Consider the following 18,432-nt stretch of genomic DNA (forward strand, 5'->3'; position numbering starts at 1 on the left):
CCTGAACCTCTAATTTCCACCACCTACCTGTCAACATGTCGGCTGGCTGGTAATGAACAGATCATTATTCCAGGAGGGGGCACGGAAGAAAAAAAGGGGTCTCTGTTTAAAGAATGATTCATTATTCGCCTGACATGGCAGCACCAAGAACGCCTGAATTCATTAAAGTGAATAATAATCATTTCAGCTGAAGGAGAAAAGTCATCTCGTAGGCATACCTTGAGGTACAGTAGGCTTGATGTTCAGGGTACTATATGCCTGTGACAACCAGGCAGACGTTTTCTGAAAGATACTACCTTGTCCACACATTTCCGTACTCTACTTTTGGCGGGTTTAGATGTAAGAGGGGAAAGTGGAAGCGTTAACCCAAGAAAATGCTTATTCTAGAGTTGATGTGTTGAAAACGAAGAACTATGCTGCCTATTAGGAATGTTCATTCATTCTTAGTATTTCCCTCAAAGCATGATTATTATGATATTTAAGGGTGCCTCAAATGTCTATATGTATAGTTCTCCTCAGGGGAATTTCCCCAGATAAAAGTTCATTTGTATCAGTTCAATCTGAAGTTGTAAGGGGCAGAAGAAAATCAGTGCCAGCACAATTGTGTGAGATTGCCATGGATAAAGGCATGCACAATCCTATAGGAGTTGACAGTGGAACTGCAAACTGCAAGTGTATAATCAGGTCATTTTTCCACTGTGGGGAAATTAATTCAAAGTCAGATATAATGTATTCTGCATCTTAAGTTAGTGTAATTCAACAATAATCACTTTTCTGCTCCTATCTTTTATTACCTACAACAGCAAAAGTCCATGGACAGGCCATTTGGTCGTCATACCTTTGTTTCCATGGAGATGTCATGCATATTGGCACCATATGTATTAGTTCCATCATATGACATAAGGGAATCAGAATGGAAACCACCTGAGCCTTCAGAAAGTGTTCAGACCCCTTGACTTTATCCATGTTTTATTGTGTTACAGCCTGAATTAAATTCATATTTTATTTGATATATTAATCACATTTTGTATGGTGTATCAATACATCCAGGAACTACAAAGATACAGGTGTCCTTTCAAACTCAGTTGAGAAAGAGGAAAGAAACCGCTAGGGGATTTCACTATGAGGCCAAGTGTGACTTTATAACAGTAACAGAGTTTAGGAGAAAACGGATCAACAACATTTCAGTTACTCCACAATGCTAACCTAAATAACAAAGAAGGAAGCCTGTACAGATTACAAATATTCCAAAACATGCATCCTGTTCGCATTAAGGAGCTAAAGTAAAACTGCAAATAATGTGTCACAAAAATGTACTTTATGTCCTGAATACAAAATGTTATGCTTGGGGGAAATCCAACACATCACTGAGTACCACTCTTCATATTTTCAAGCATGGTGAAGGCTGCATTATGTTATGGGTATGCTTGTAATCGGTAAAGACAATTGAGTTTTTGGGATAAAAATAAATAAATGGAATTGAACTTAGCACAGGCAAAGTCCTAGAGGAAAACCTGGTTCAGTCTGCTTTCCAAAAGACATGGGGAGACAAATTCACCTTTCAGCAAGACAATAACCTAAAACACAAGGCCAAATATACACTGGAGTTACTTACCAAGATTACATTAAATGTTCCTTAGTGGCCTAGTTACAGTTTTGACTTTAATCGGCTTGAAAATCTATGGCAAGACTTGAAAATTGCAGTCTATCCATGATCAACAACCAACTCGACAGAGCTTGAAGAATATTAAAAAGAATCATGTGCAAGTATTGTGCAATCATGGTGTGCAAAGTTCTTAGAGACTGACCCAGAAAGACGGACAGCTGCAATCGCTGCCAAAGGTAATTCCAACATGTATTGTGTCAGGGGTGTGAATACCTACAGTTGAAGTTGGAAGTTAACATACTGTCACGTTCTGACCTTAGTTCTTTTGTTATGTCTTTGTTTTAGTATGGTCAGGGAGTGAGTTGGGTGGGTTATCTATGTTCCCTTTTCTATGTTGTGTTTTGTGTTTGGCCTGGTATGGTTCTCAATCAGAGGCAGGTGTCGTTAGTTGTCTCTGATTGAGAATCATACTTAGGGAGCCTTTTCCACTTGTGTTTCGTGGGTGATTATTTTCTGTTCTGTGTTTTGCTTCACCGTTCAAGACTGTTCGTGTTTGTCGTTTTATTGTTTTTGTTCAAGTGTTCAGTATTAAATAATATATGGACACCTACCATGCTGCGCATTGGTCTGACATTTCCTACTTACTCCTCGTCTGAGGAGGACGAAGACAAGCGTTACACATACACCTTAGACAAATACATTTAAACTCAGTTTTTCACAATTCCTGACATTTAATCCTAGTCAGTTAGGATCACCACTTTATTTTAAGAATGTGAAATGTCAGAATAATAGTAGAGAGAATGATTTATTTAAGCTTTTATTTATTTGATCACATTCCCAGTGGGTCAGAAGTTTACATACACTCAATTAGTATTTGTTAGCATTGCCTTTAAATTGTTTAACTTGGGTCAAACGTTTTGGGTAGCCTTCCTCAAGCTTCCCACAATAAGTTGGGTGAATTTTGGCCCATTCCTCCTGACAGAGCTGGTGTAACTGAGTCAGATTTGTAGGCCTCCTTGCTCGCACACGCTTTTTCAGTTCTGCCCACAAATGTTCTATAAGATTGAGGTCTGGGTTTTGTGATGGCCACTCCAATATCTTGACTTTGTTGTCCTTAAGCCATTTTGCCACAACTTTGGAAGTATGCTTGGGGTCATTGTCCATTTGGAATACCCATTTGTGACCAAGCTTTAACTTTCTGACTGATGTCTTGAGATGTTGCTTCAATACATCCACATAATGTTCCTACCTCATGATGCCATCTATTTTGTGAAGTGCACCAATCCCTCCTGCAGCAAAGCACCCCCACAACATGATGCTGCCACCCCCTGTGCTTCATGGTTGGGATGGTTTTCTTCGGCTTGCAAGCCTCCCCCTTTTTCCTCGAAACATAAAGATGGTCATTATGGCCAAATAGTTCTATTTTTGTTTCATCAGACCAGAGAACATTTCTCCAAAAAGCACGATCTTTGTACCCATGTGCAGTTGCAAACCGTAGTCTGTCTTTTTTATGGCGGTTTTGGAGCAGTGGCTTTTTCCTTGCTGAGCGGCCTTTCAGGTTATGTCGATATAGGACTCGTTTTACTGTGGATATAGATACTTTTGCACCTGTTTCCTCCAGCATCTTCATAAGGTCCTTTGCTGTTGTTCTGGGATTGATATACTGTACACTTTTCAAACCAAAGTATGTTCATCTCTAGGAGACAGAACACGTCTCCTTCCTGAGCGGTATGACGGCTGGATGGTCCCATGGTGTTTATACTTGCGTACTATTGTTTGTACAGATGAATGTGGTATCTTCAGCCATTTGGAAATTGCTCCCAAGGATGAACCAGACTTGTGGAGGTCTACAATTTTGTTTCTGAGGTCTTGGCTGATTTCTTTTGACTTTCTCATGATGTCAAGAAAAGAGGCACTGAGTTTGAAGGTAGGCCTTGAAATACATCCACATGTACACCTCCAATTGACTCAAATGATGTAGATTAGCCTATCAGAAACTTCTAAAGCTATGAATTCATTTTCTGGAATTTTCCAAGCTGTTTAAAGGCACAGTCAACTTAGTGTATGTAAACTTCTGACCCACGTGAATTGTGATACAGTTAGTTATAAGTGAAATAATCTGTCTGTAAACAATTGTTGGAAAAATTAAATGTAGATGTCCTAACCGACCAAAACTATAATTTGTTAACAAGAAATTTGTGGAGTGGTTGAAAAACTAGTTTTAATGACTCCAACCTAAGTGTATGTAAACTTCAGACTTCAGCTGTATATAAATGAGATATTTCTGTATTTTACTTGAAATACATTTGCAACAATGTCTAAAAACATGTTTTCAGTTTGTCATTATGGGGTATTGTATGAGTGAGAAAAAATATATTTAATACATTTTTATTTTAGGCTGGAACACAACAAAATGTGGAATATGTCAAAGGGCATGAATACTTTCTGAAAGCACTGTATAGCATGAATGATCTGAAGCACCGGAAACCACTGTCTCTTCTTGTATAAAAGAGTGGACTTTGTATTGTGAATGTCAAAGCCATTCGAAAAAAATGAATAGCCATGATCTAATTATAACACAGCTCTTTCATAATCAATTAAAGGTCTGACGAGGGTTAATGAAGGTTTCAAAATTGGTCTTTGAAACAAAGGCCTCATTACTTGAATGAACTTGAAGTCTACGGCCATAACAATGGGAGAAAGCTTTCCCACTGGGCACAGACATTAGTGCAACGTCTAATTTTGATTTACATTTGGTTTAGTTATCGACTAACTTGAATTCAACATGAAATCAACCAAAAATGTCCTCCTGACATTGGATTTAGGTTCAAAGTTAAGTGAAAAAAATACTAAATTCCACATTGATGACTTTTTGCAAATCCAATCAGTTTTCCACGTTGATTCAATGTCATTACATTTTAATTTTGGGGTTGAAATGACTTGGAAACAACGTTGAAACAACCCGTTTTTGCCCAGTGGGTTGCTTAAAATCATATTGTACAATTACAAAAAAGCACAATATGCAGATAAAAAGGCCAAGAAAACAACTATTATTTTTAATGATACCTTGATATTGACACAATTAAGCCTTTCACCATGCTAATGAGTCTCTTTCAATTGAATCCTCAATGCAGCAAGTGTTCTGTGTAATATAACATCAGATTGAAAACCCAGGAGGAGATGTTACTCAAACACTCAAACACATGCAGCCTCACATTAACCTAATTACTTGTGCTGCCACCTCTTCAGAGCGCTACTATCTCACAAGACACAGTTCACACACAGACAGTCCTCTTTGGTAGTCAATGCATGCCATGGGGTGTCACATATACTGTGGGGCAAAGAAGTATTTAGAGGAGCCTCTTAAAGAAGAAGTTACAGGTCTGTGAGAGCCAGAAATCTTGCTTGTTTGTAGTTGGCCAAATACTTATTTTCCACCATAATTTGCAAATAAATTCATAAAAAATCCTACAATGTGATTTTCAGGATTTTTTTTCTCATTTTATCTGTCATAGTTGAAGTGTACCTATGATGGAAATTACAGGCCTCTCTCATCTTTAAGTGGGAGAACTTGCACAATTGGTGGCTGACTAAATACTTTTTTGCCCCACTGTATGGACATAAGCCTCAGACTAGATTAGATACCCTGCATAATTCACATCCAGTGGAATAGCCTGTCTAAGTGAGAGCTTCGGCTAGCGCAGTGTGCTTGCTTTACATGTGTGATAATGAGATTCATTCACCAGAATAACACTCTTCAGGCGCTTCAGCCCAAAGGGTTGTATTCCATTCCGATTGTATTGATGCTGTATGAGGCAAATTTGAAAATCTATTTGAATTCAATTATTTCCCTTGTTCTGATTATATCTTTTATTTTTTTACCCCACTATGGCAACCCTGATTATGCTCTCTCGTCTAGTGGATGAGGTTTCTTACTAGTCTTGCTGAGATACCATGCTACCATAAAAGGCTCTGTCAATTTCCTGACTTGATGTCTGTCTACTAAGCTGCACACAGTGGGTTACCTCATTCAAAACAATCACACATAGTGTAGCTGCCTGAGAGTATGTGCCTGCCACCAGTCAGACTCAGCACTCGCGACTTTAAGCACTTTAATGGTATTTCAGACTGGAGAACCTCAGTAATGTAAAGTTATTTTTAGTCCCAGTGCTCTATGAAATGGCCCTGCTCCCAGCACAGTCACACACCCCACTCTCTGAGTTATTACCGCTCAGCCTGCATGGAGATGGAGTCAGCTCTTTAACAGCACAACACCTGGGTGTCTCCCCTCACACACCTCCCTGCGCCTCTCCACATCTTCAACAGGGAGCTCACTGGGTGAGGCTATTCACACTGATACAATAACCCATTACATCTTCTCATGAAACAGCAAGACACTGCTCTGCCTGTGAGACTTTTTACAAGAGAACAGTCAGTGTGGGAACAAGTGTGAATAGCTGCTCAAAGAAACCTATGCTGTCATCCCACTTTATTGAATAAGGATTCCAGTTAGCATAACTAAACAACACTACCTCTGTTCCAATACAGCGCACACCTTAATAGTGATCAACTGCTCCTTCTGATTCCATAATGCCCACATTATGCCAAACCAATAAAAAACAGTGTGTTGAATTCTAATGGAATCACACACTGCTTTCACCCAATCCCTGGCCTTCTAAGGACACCTGAAAAGCTCTGTCACACTAAATTACACATCCCTTTTATGTGCCAACACAGTGGAGATTGAAGAGGTCCTTGTTGCTTCAACTTGTTGTGATGGACTAAGAGATATAGTGTTGTGCTAGGAGGAGGTGGGAGGGCCCCTGACAAAGGAAGAGATTACCCAGAACCCACCTCTCCACTCATCTACCCTCTCCAATCCACAGTGCTATTGTGTGAAAACGTATGGATCCTTCCCAATACTGTGAGGAGAGACAATGCCAATGTGTGTCGATGCAGCCCACCTGATTGCAGAACTGGGTCTCCAATCCCTTTGGTAATTCCTACCCAAGGGATGGGAGAGAAATATGCCAGCTCTTCACGTGAATACAAGCTACAAGCTTCAATTATCAGTGGAAGCTACATTCAGCTACACTCAAGAATCTAAGTAGAGGCTCATGACCCAGAGCTGCCTCATCCACTTCAGTTTTTGACAACAAACAAAAAAAACACACTGTTGCCATATGCTTATGCCGTCAACATAAAACTAGTATTCCCATAATCATTCTCTCCAAGTCCAATTTGTCCGTCTCACACAAACAAACAGCTTGTTTTTCATGTCATACATTGACACTCCTTTTCAGCATGAAAAATGCACTACCACAAGTAAACATGTCATTTTACTTCTCTCCAACAACAGACGGCATGCATTACAATCACTTCCAAACAAGCAAATGGGGAAAAGTCTGTCCATTGCCATTAGTGACTAAAGCCTAGCCTGTGTGATTGCAACTGGCAGCCTGAGACATGCAATCCATAATAAAATAATACATCCTGCATCATCCGTGTGTGTGTGTGTGTGTGTGTGTGTGTGTGTGTGTGTGTGTGTGTGTGTGTGTGTGTGTGTGTGTGTGTGTGTGTGTGTGTGTGTGTGTGTGTGTGTGTGTGTGTGTGTGTGTGTGTGTGTGTGTGTGTGTGTGTGTGTGTGTGTGTGTGTGTGTGTGTGTGTGAGTGAGTGAGTGAGTGAGTGAGTGAGTGAGTGAGTGAGTGAGTGAGTGAGTGAGTGAGTGAGTGAGTGAGTGAGTGAGTGAATTCTTGCGGGTCTGTGTATAGATGTGTGCCTGCCTTTTTGGGAGAGACTAAAAAGCGAGGGATGAGAAAGAAAGAGCCAGTTGTAAGAGATGGAGAGCAGCGCAAGACTTATACTACTGTTAGTCAGCGGCGGATGATGATGATAATTATCCCAGTGTGTTAAATGATTACTGAGGCTGTGAGTAATTGCTTCAGCAGCTCACAGGACTCTCCAAAATGGACTTCTTTCACAACTCTCTTATCTGGAGCAGCTAAATCAGGCGAGCCAGGAAGGCAAAGGGTGGTGGTGAAGAAAGCATTTTGAATTTCACAGCTGCCTCACTACAACCACAAAGACCAATCGGAGACTGTTGGGCACTCCAATAGGACTCCAGCATAGAATTGATGAAAATAAAAATGTCAACGTTCTCTTGCGTGATAAGGTTTACTGGTGGTGGCTGTTTGAAACATTGTGTGTGTGTGTGTGTGTGTGTGTGTGTGTGTGTGTGTGTGTGTGTGTGTGTGTGTGTGTGTGTGTGTGTGTGTGTGTGTGTGTGTGTGTGTGTGTGTGTGTGTGTGTGTGTGTGTGTGTGTGTGTGTGTGTGTGTGTGTGTGTGTGTGTGTGTGTGTGTGTGTGTGTGTGTGTGTGTACTGAGGTAAAGACTGTGCATGATTTGTCTGATCACAGCAGTCAGACCCTCAGGCTTCTGTAGATGGCATCCTGTTTATACCATCTCTGTATCTCAATCATGACCATACCCAATGCATTGCAGAGCTACACATAATACACTATGCATCTTACCATTAGTTGTACTTTCCAATGTGTATCAAACTATTGTTATAGTGGCTATTCTCTATGAAATGAGACATTGGATGGAAGAGGAAGACTTACGGAGACTGTTCGCAGGTACCCTGTTGGCTTGCATGTTGTCATAGTGCTGTCCATGCACTCCAATGTCTTCTGAGTGTTCTCCTGGACCAGGCTGGCGCATCACCTGGGCTAGAGCCCTGACAAAATACAAACACCTCAATCAGCTGGTTCACTCAATAATAAAGCATGACATTGAAATCAAAATAGCTACGAAAACTAGCAAAATTACAGCAGCTCATATGCTGTAAACCTCAATATGTATCTGATATTTATCGGAAATCCTTACAGGTCTTAATGTTTGAATAATGTAGATTAAATCAAATCAATTACACTCATGCTTGTAGATTAACTACCAATGACCAATTATCACATGCTCAAAGGGTTTTCATTGATATGCACAGTACCATTTATGCTATATTGAGTTAGTGGGATCACCTTCCTTTATGCATTGATACTATAGTTGAGAAATATGACAAATCACAATAGGGATCACAAGGCATGTTGAGACAAAGGCAGCCCACTGAGCACAGACGTCAGTTCAAAGTCTAATTTTGATTTACTTTTGGTTGAGTTGTCAATTAACGTAAGTTCAACATGAAATTAAAGGTCATCACATTGAATCTTTTTGTTGAAATGACATGGTCCTTCTGTGGCTCAGTTGGTAGAGCATGGCGCTTGTAACGCCAGGGTAGTGGGTTCGATTCCCGGGACCACCCATACGTAGAATGTATGCACACATGACTGTAAGTCGCTTTGGATAAAAGCGTCAGCAAAATGGCATATATTATGGAAACAACATCGAATCAACCAGTTTTTGGGGGAAGTGAACCTTAAGTTTGCTTCCCTCCAAAAGAACAATGAAGCTAATTAAAATGCTGAAATCTAGGGCTGTGAGATAATTAAAAACAATTGCAGGTGTAATGGAGTAAAAAAGTGGCTTTTAATGGCACCATGTTGGTAGATGACATCAAGGGAGATGAGAGCATGGCTCATCACACACTATTACCTACAACACATCTGGTTTTACCAGGACGTCGTGAGCATGGCTCATCACACACTACTACCTACAACACATCTGGTTTTACCAGGACATAGTGAGCATGGCTCATCACACACTATTATCTACAACACATCTGGTTTTACCAGGACGTAGTGAGCATGGCTCATCACACACTACTACCTACAACACATCTGGTTTTACCAGGACGTAGTGAGCAGGGCTCATCACACACTGCTAACCTACAACACATCTGGTTTTACCAGGATGTAGTGAGCATGGCTCATCACACACTACTCCCTACAACACATCTGGTTTTACCAGGACGTAGTGAGCATGGCTCATCACACACTACTAACCTACAACACATCTGGTTTTACCAGGACATAGTGAGCATGGCTCATCACACACTACTCCCTACAACACATCTGGTTTTACCAGGACATAGTGAGCATGGCTCATCACACACTACTCCCTACAACACATCTGGTTTTACCAGGACGTAGTGAGCATGGCTCATCACACACTACTACCTACAACACATCTGGTTTTACCAGGACATAGTGAGCATGGCTCATCACACACTACTACCTACAACACATCTGGTTTTACCAGGACGTAGTGAGCATGGCTCATCACACACTACTACCTACAACACATCTGGTTTTACCAGGACATAGTGAGCATGGCTCATCACACACTATTACCTACAACACATCTGGTTTTACCAGGACATAGTGAGCATGGCTCATCACACACTACTACCTACAACACATCTGGTTTTACCAGGACATAGTGAGCATGGCTCATCACACACTACTACCTACAACACATCTGGTTTTACCAGGACATAGTGAGCATGGCTCATCACACACTACTCCCTACAACGCATCTGGTTTTACCAGGACGTAGTGAGCATGGCTCATCACACACTACTCCCTACAACGCATCTGGTTTTACCAGGATGTAGTGAGCATGGCTCATCACACACTATTACCTACAACACATCTGGTTTTACCAGGACATAGTGAGCATGGCTCATCACACACTATTACCTACAACACATCTGGTTTTACCAGGACATAGTGAGCATGGCTCATCACACACTATTACCTACAACACATCTGGTTTTACCAGGACATAGTGAGCATGGCTCATCACACACTACTACCTACAACACATCTGGTTTTACCAGGACATAGTGAGCATGGCTCATCACACACTACTACCTACAACACATCTGGTTTTACCAGGACATAGTGAGCATGGCTCATCACACACTACTACCTACAACGCATCTGGTTTTACCAGGACATAGTGAGCATGGCTCATCACACACTACTACCTACAACACATCTGGTTTTACCAGGACATAGTGAGCATGGCTCATCACACACTACTCCCTACAACGCATCTGGTTTTACCAGGACATAGTGAGCTCATTATTATTCAGTATAGAGTTCTCACTCATTCAGAATGAAAAGTATGGCATTTTGATGGAATCTCAAGACATCAGCGCAATTGGACAGGTATTCACAGTCATTCATAAATAAAATATAGTAGGCTGCATAGGTATTGCCTATGATTGCCAATCAAATTGTGGTCAGAAGAACTGACTGATCATGTATATTTATTCTATATTTTAACACTTCCCACTAGGCAAAAACTGAATGGATCATGAATCAATGTTGTTTCCATCTGTATGTGACCAATACAATTTGATTTGATTTGATTTCAACCAACAAATCTATGTGATGTGGGGAAAAATTACTGGATTTGAAAAAAGTCATCAAGGTAAGGAAATTTCGTATTTATTTCACCCAACTTTTCACCGAAATGTTTTGTTGATTTTTGTTGTTGATTTCAACCAAATGTAAATCGAAACTAGAAGTTGAACTGACGTCTGTGTCCAGTGGGTTATCACCTATTTTAACAAAACAGCATCTTTAATGCATCTAAATATTTCAAAGAAACTTCTGACACCCAAATAAAAGTTACATTCCTGCATTCATTTAGGCTATCCAAAGTTGTTACTGCATTGCGCACAGGGACTGCTGATGTTGTTTACTGTACACACACCTTGACATGTTTTCTCTGTGTGGACGGTGCGCCTTTTCAAGTCCAAGTTTTGTGAAAATCCCAACGAGGGCCATTATGGCAACAACTCCACATATTATATACACAATTAAGTTTGTTTTATCCTTTGTGGGGTCGTGAGTGGGGTCTTTTTTCTTAGGCGGGGGTCTGCCTGTCATCATCCAAGGCGGGGTGTCATAGTTTTTGCAGGTGGTCTGGTCCAGCCGCGAGCTTGTAAACTCACAGCAGAATCTGAAGCCACAGGTCCCGCAGCAGTACAGGTAACTGCCCGTCTGGCACACAAACGGCGGATCCCACTGGCCCATCACATCGTAATAACCCCGGCACCTGTCCTCTGTATGCGGACTCTCCGAAACGCTATTCTTTCCGTTCAATTTTGACTCGTTGGTACCCGTTTGTACCATAATAAAGCCGTCTAGCTTCTGCCCTGGCTCCCCCTCCGCGTCGCATACAAGAACTTTCACCAAAAAGTAGCCAAGCAACAACCCCGCGCTTCTCATCATGTGCGTCCCTTTGTTACTTTTCTTCTCCACTGTAGACGAAGGAAAGGCGATGACCAGGTATCATAACAAGCTTGTACGCATAATCCAAGAACATGAAACACAGCCATCCGCAATGATTATCATGATTACGCACCGCAACTTCTGCGCGTAATTGTCCATCAGCGCACGGTGATGTTGTATGGGAATGTGTGTAAATGTTATATCTGTTCCAATTGCTTATAACAAAAAAAAGATGAGATCTTTACACCGATGCGACAACAACACTTTTACAGTTCCTACAGGTATCTTGAATAGGTTTAGACAATTTCTCTGCGCTGCGCCACAGACATCCTCCGTTGACAGTCGGAGTCCTTATTGGTAGTTCACTCCAGGCAGTAGGAATATTACCGAACCAATTACCGAGAGAGTGGGAGAGTGGGGAAGAAAAAGGAGGTGGAGACACTTGTGGTAGGTGGGAGAGAGACAGGCAGAAAGAGAGAGATCTGATGTAGGCAATCTGTTGTTTATATACAGAACAACATGCTCAGATTTCATTTTTTTCATAGTAGCCTACTGCAGGCTACAGAAAAAGATATACTGTATTCAGACAATAAAATACTGTCCGAATATATATTTATTTATATGCCTATAAAGTCGCAGGGTGCATTTAAATGATAGAGTTGCAATGCTGCTGTTGTCTGTCAAGTCAAATGTGATTTCATGCATGTTGTATTTGACTGCTATTTGTGGCCGATATATTGCACCTTGTTTGTAATCATTATGTATTGTTCAATAGGCCACAACTATGAAAAAATGATATAGCCCAAGCAAACTGTCATGCCTTGGTCATTGTATTTAGTGTTTTTGGTATATGTTTGGGTAGGCCAGGGTGTGACATGACACATATGTTGTGTTTCGTATTGGGGTTTGTATTAATTGGGATTGTGTATGATTAGGGGTGTGTCTAGTTAGGTTTGGCTGCCTAGGGCGATTCTCAATTGGAGTCAGGTGATTCTTGTTGTCTCGGATTGTGAACGGTATTTAGGTAGCTTGAGTGCGCTTTGTATTTTGTGGGTGTTTGTTCCTGTCTCTGTGTTGTAGTCACCAGATAGGCTGTAATTAGTTTCACGTTTCGTTTGTTGTTTTCGTATTCAGTTATTTCATGTACCACGATATATTTAATTAAAGTCATGAGTAACCTACACGCTGCATTTCGGTCTGACTCTCTTCTTACAACAGACGAACGTCGTTACACAAACAAGGTGTGATTAGTATTGTTGTGACCTTTGTCATTGTAGTGCTGTAACTGTATTGTCATTTGAGGTGATAAAATATGCATAATCAATACAATTCGTCTGACTAATGCATTTGATTTGTATACCTGTACATTTTGGAATTTGAATGTATATCCCTTGATTGTACCACACATACATATCATTATTTCTGTAAGACTTGATTATTGAGAACAACTCCCTAGTCAAAAAATCCTAAAGGTTTCCAATAGAAAAATCCTATTACAATCCAAAAGTAAATCCTATCAGATTTTAGAACCTATCCTATAGGATTTTATTCCTACAGAATCCTATAGGGGTCCATTTGGACTGGTTCCAATAGTTTTTATTTGATTGGAATCCAATAGCAGTTTTAGAGATGTTCTCCACATTAAAGTGCTTCAGAGGTTTCAACACTCACAGTAAAATTCCAAAATAAATAATTGCATGATCATGCTATTTTGTGTGTGGTACAATCAGGGGAGATACAATACATTCAGCATTTCAAAATCCAGTGGTGTAAAGTACTTAAGTAAAAATACTTGAAATACTTAAGTAGTTTTTGCTGGTATCTGTACTTTACTTTACTATTTATATTTTTTGACAACTTTTAGTTTTACTTCATTTCATTCCTAAAGAAAATAATACCCTTTTTACTTCAGACATTTTCCCTGACAGCCAAAAGTATTTGTTACATTTTGCACGCTCAGCAGGACAGGAAAATGATCAAATTCACAGACTTATTAAGAGAACTGCCTCTAATCTGGCAGACTCACTAAACACAAGCTTCATTTGTAAATGATGTCTGAGTGTTGGAGTGTGCCCCTGGCTATCCTTAAATGAAAAAAAGAAAGAAAATGGTACGGTCTGGTTTGATTAACCCTTCTTAAGGGTAAACAATGGCCCGCCACTATGTATAACAGCAGAGAAAACCCCCTAATTTTTTTTTTTCAACTGGAAATTGGATGAATCTTCCTAGAGTGACCCCAACATTAGAAAAAGTGAAACATCGCCTTTGTCCATATTTCCTGGGTACAAATATTGTCTTAGGGTCATTTATGACCTGGCAGTTCTAAAACCATTTACACACCACAAAAACCACACACACACACACACACACACGTGCAGCACCTCCCCTCCACGACCCCACACATGACTGAAGTTCACGGACAAAGTAAAAATATTTTCAGACAAAATAAACAAAATTTCAGACAAAATAAGCATTTCTTGAAATCATTGTTTACTAATGGGGGGTCGATAACGGTGCTGCAGATGACAGTCCCCCCAGTTCTCTCTGCTGAAGCCATGAGTGCACGTTTCAGTGGCCAACAGGTCATATATTTGATTTTTTTCAGATGTCCAGGAGGAACAAGAGAACAATGATTTAGAAGAGGAGGATGAGAAAAGAAAATCCAGAAAATCACATTGTATGATTTTTAATGAATTTACTTGCAAATTATGGTGGAAAATAAGTATTTGGTCATAACAAAAGTTTATCTCAATACTTTGTTATATACCCTTTGTTGGCAATGACAGAGGTCAAACGTTTTCTGTAAGTCTTCACAAGGTTTTCACACACTGTTGCTGGTATTTTGGCCCATTCCTCCATGCAGATCTCCTCTAGAGCAGTGATGTTTTGGGGCTGTTGCTGGGCAACACGGACTTTCAACTCCCTCCAAAGATTTTCTATGGAGTTGAGATCTGGAGACTGGCTAGGCCACTCCAGGACCTTGAAATGCTCCTTACGAAGCCACTCCTTCGTTGCCCGGGCGGTGTGTTTGGGATCATTGTCATGCTGAAAGACCCAGCCACGTTTCATCTTCAATGCCTTTGCTGATGGTAGGCCTTGTTACTACTTTGGTCCCAACTCTCTGCAGGTCATTCACTAGGTGTGATCATTTTGACCCCACGGGGTGAGATCTTGTGTGGAGCCCCAGATCGAGGGACATTATCAGGGTCTTGTATGTCTTGTATGTCCATTTTCTAATAATTGCTCCCACAGTTGATTTCTTCAAACCAAGCTGCTTACCTATTGCATATTCAGTCTTCCCAGCCTGGTGCAGGTCTACAATTTTGTTTCTGGTGTCCTTTGACAGCTCTTTGGTCTTGGCCATAGTGGAGTTTGGAGTGTGACTGTTTGAGGTTGTGGACAGGTGTCTTTTATACTGAGCACAAGTTCAAACAGGTGCCATTAATACAGGTAACGAGTGGAGGACAGAGGAGCCTCTTAAAGAAGAAGTTACAGGTCTGTGAGAGCCAGAAATCTTGCTTGTTTGTAGGTGACCAAATACTTATTTTCCACCATAATTTGCAAATAAATTCATAAAAAATCCTACAATGTGATTTTCTGGATTGTATTTCCTCATTTTGTCTGTCATAGTTGAAGTGTACCTATGATGAAAATTACATGCCTCTCTCCTCTTTTTAAGTGGGAGAACTTGCACAATTGGTGGCTGACTAAATACTTTTTTGCCCCACTGTACATTAGTAAAGTCCATGCACACACACTGCATACTGTCCTACATGTGCTAATTAGAGTTGATTGATTTATGTTCTTCACGTTTTAATTTTGCATCTATTATCTTATTTTATTCTTATTTATTGTTGTTGTTTATACACCTTGTCGGTGGGGGGAAATGGTTAATAAAATGGGAGAAGACTAGTATTTTGTAGTTGAATTCCTGATTGTACAGTATATAAGGACATGTTGCTCAAAAAGTTCAAGACTGTTATTGTTTCCCTTCAATAAAATGCATTCAAAACTACTTTTTAAACATTTCTGCTACTTTCTTAGGCTATACAAGTGCTATCGCTTGCTAAAAAAATGGATGTTTACACCTATGCAGTACCTTTAGCAATAATAATAATAATAAACCTCTACTTGAGTAAAGGAAGCAATAATGACAGGTGTGTTGTAATACAAATGTGTGGTGTCCACTGATTAAATACAGTCTTTCTGCATTGTGAAGAGGGAAAACCAAGATATTCACAAAGTTTGGGATGAATGACAGGTTGTTTCTTCATGCAAAATAGATTTGGGGTTTAAAATTCAATTAAGCTTCTTTATTTTAGGGGTTTACTGAAGGTGGGTCATTTTTTACCCTTAGGACAAGGGGAGTATACAGAATGTTAAGACTACACAAGGGTTAGTATAAGGAATATTTAATTATTTATACTTTTAATTTTACTTTTGATACTTAAGTATATTTGAGCAATTACATTTACTTTTGATACTTAAGTATATTTCAAACCAAATACTTTTAGACTGCCCCATACTGCCACTCTTATGGGTCAGAATATAATGATGTAATTACGTGGGGATGATCTCCGAGGATTCTCTGCGTAGGCCTTCAGCTGTTCGATGACGCACTACTCCGGCGCACCTCCCTGATCGTCCTGATTGTCCTTTTGGGCTGAGGAGTCTGTTTCTAGCCACTCTAGCCACTTTAAACAATGCTACTTAATATAATGTTTACATACCCTACATTATTTATCTCATATGTATACGTATATACTGTACTCTATATCATCTACTGCATCTTTATGTAATACATGTATCACTAGCCACTTTAAACTATGCCACTTTGTTTACATACTCATCTCATATGTATATACTGTACTCGATACCATCTACTGCATCTTGCCTATGCCGCTCTGTACCATCACTCATTCATATATATTTTTGTACATATTCTTTATCCCTTTACACTTGTGTGTATAAGGTAGTAGTTTTGGAATTGTTAGCTAGATTACTCGTTGGTTATTACTGCATTGTCGGAACTAGAAGCACAAGCATTTCGCTACACTCGCATTAACATCTGCTAACCATGTGTATGTGACAAATAAAATTTGATTTGATTATTTGATTTCATTTGAGCTCACAGCATAGGAATGAAACCCTTTAGATACCACGATTCGCTGGGATTGGATGCTAGGTGGTTCGACTTGAATTCACCCGCTTAGACACAGCTACTCATCCGTAGCTTGGGTAGAAAAGGATTTCTTTGTCTCTAAACTTGCATTGCGTTCTGGGTTCGTTGACTTTTTAGACCTTGCTGCAGCTGGGGTCACATAGTCTTCCTGTAAATTCTATACTCACAGGTTTTATACCCTTGGGTCAGAAGTGGGGGTAACTGCCTTTTGGGCAATTCTCTGTGCGTACCAAGTTAATGAGGCAAGGTCTAGATAATATTTAAATCCAATTTTAGACAACTAACTTAACATTTCATCTTCCCCAAAACATTCTCTTTGATTTGGATAGTTTCCATACAACGTACAATGTATAAACATCAAATATCAAACATGTTTTCGTAATAACGTCATCTATTAACCTTTAATAACAAAACAAGAATGACATACATTTTCATATTCCATCTATCGTCATGACCACCATTGTGGCTGATGGAAACCATTGTTCCAAAGTCCCTTTATTTCATGTTTAATGTTCTGAGGCTGGTTCTCCATAGTAACAGGACAAAGGAATTTGTCTATGGCCTGAGATTTAACAGGGACGTGAGGGGTCATAAAACCCACCACATCTTCAGACCCCTAGATCTATCCTTCTCTGTTGGGGTTGAGAGATAATCTGTAGGGTTGTGGTCTCCTGTAACCTGACCTGATCAGGACAGTCATGACATATAACAATTTGTTACTTTTTCCACCCCTGCCAAAATGTACAGTCATTCAAATCAAATGCATTCACAAAAGTGGGCCCCTAACCGTTAGGATTCTATTTTAGAATCTTATAGGAGTACAATAGGACTAGTTCCAAAATCTGATAAGATTTCTTTAGGGGGGGAATCCTATACTGTAGGTCAAATGTAAAAAAAAAATTTACATATTTTTTTTCAGGAGATGAGAGTTTTTTTTTTTTTTTACAGGACAGATGTAAGTAGAGGTATGGAGACAGATATAGAGAAGGGTACAGAAAGTGCTTAAGGGCACAGACAGTCAGCCGAGCCTTGGCTCAAACCCCTGTCGCCGAGGGGGCATGTGGTCCGGAGTCGGGAGCTTAGACCGCTACAGCAGCACGCTGATAGAACTAATCAGTGAGATTATGATCCATTAAGAATTCAATGTTTTTTTTCTCCTATAGGATTTCTATTGATTTTGTCGATCGCAATTGTATAGATATTTACATTACATTCGAGAGGATTTATCCTCGAACCATGGCTATACACTATAGTTAACTTCACTGCTTAATATAAGGAGCACCCACCCTCCAAACCTTTTATAAAAGTACCTACAGTATGAATGTGGCCAGTAACACATGTGAACTACTGTATAATAACATCATAATCAACGAATATTGAACTACCACCATTGCCACTTTAGATGGTGACCTTATAGTGGGGAACCGCGGCAATATCCCCTCTACC

At 40.0% G+C, this 18,432-nt stretch overlaps 1 protein-coding gene across 1 annotated transcript in view; it reads right to left on the bottom strand.

Annotated features, from left to right (window-relative positions):
* Window positions 1-12,143, bottom strand: part of LOC118384529 (protein shisa-9B-like) — a 37,239-nt gene extending 25,096 nt beyond the window's left edge. The window contains exons 1-2 of the mRNA XM_035771135.2: window positions 11,284-12,143; window positions 8,229-8,344 (exon numbers count right to left, since the gene is read on the bottom strand). Of these exons, the coding sequence (XP_035627028.2) occupies window positions 8,229-8,344; window positions 11,284-11,804 (637 nt within the window). The 5' untranslated portion in view covers window positions 11,805-12,143. The remainder of the gene's footprint in view (window positions 1-8,228; window positions 8,345-11,283) is intronic.
* Between the last annotated feature and the right edge of the window lie 6,289 nt (window positions 12,144-18,432).

Source organism: Oncorhynchus keta, chromosome 32, assembly GCF_023373465.1.
Source record: "Oncorhynchus keta strain PuntledgeMale-10-30-2019 chromosome 32, Oket_V2, whole genome shotgun sequence".
Taxonomy (NCBI): Eukaryota; Metazoa; Chordata; class Actinopteri; order Salmoniformes; family Salmonidae; genus Oncorhynchus; species Oncorhynchus keta.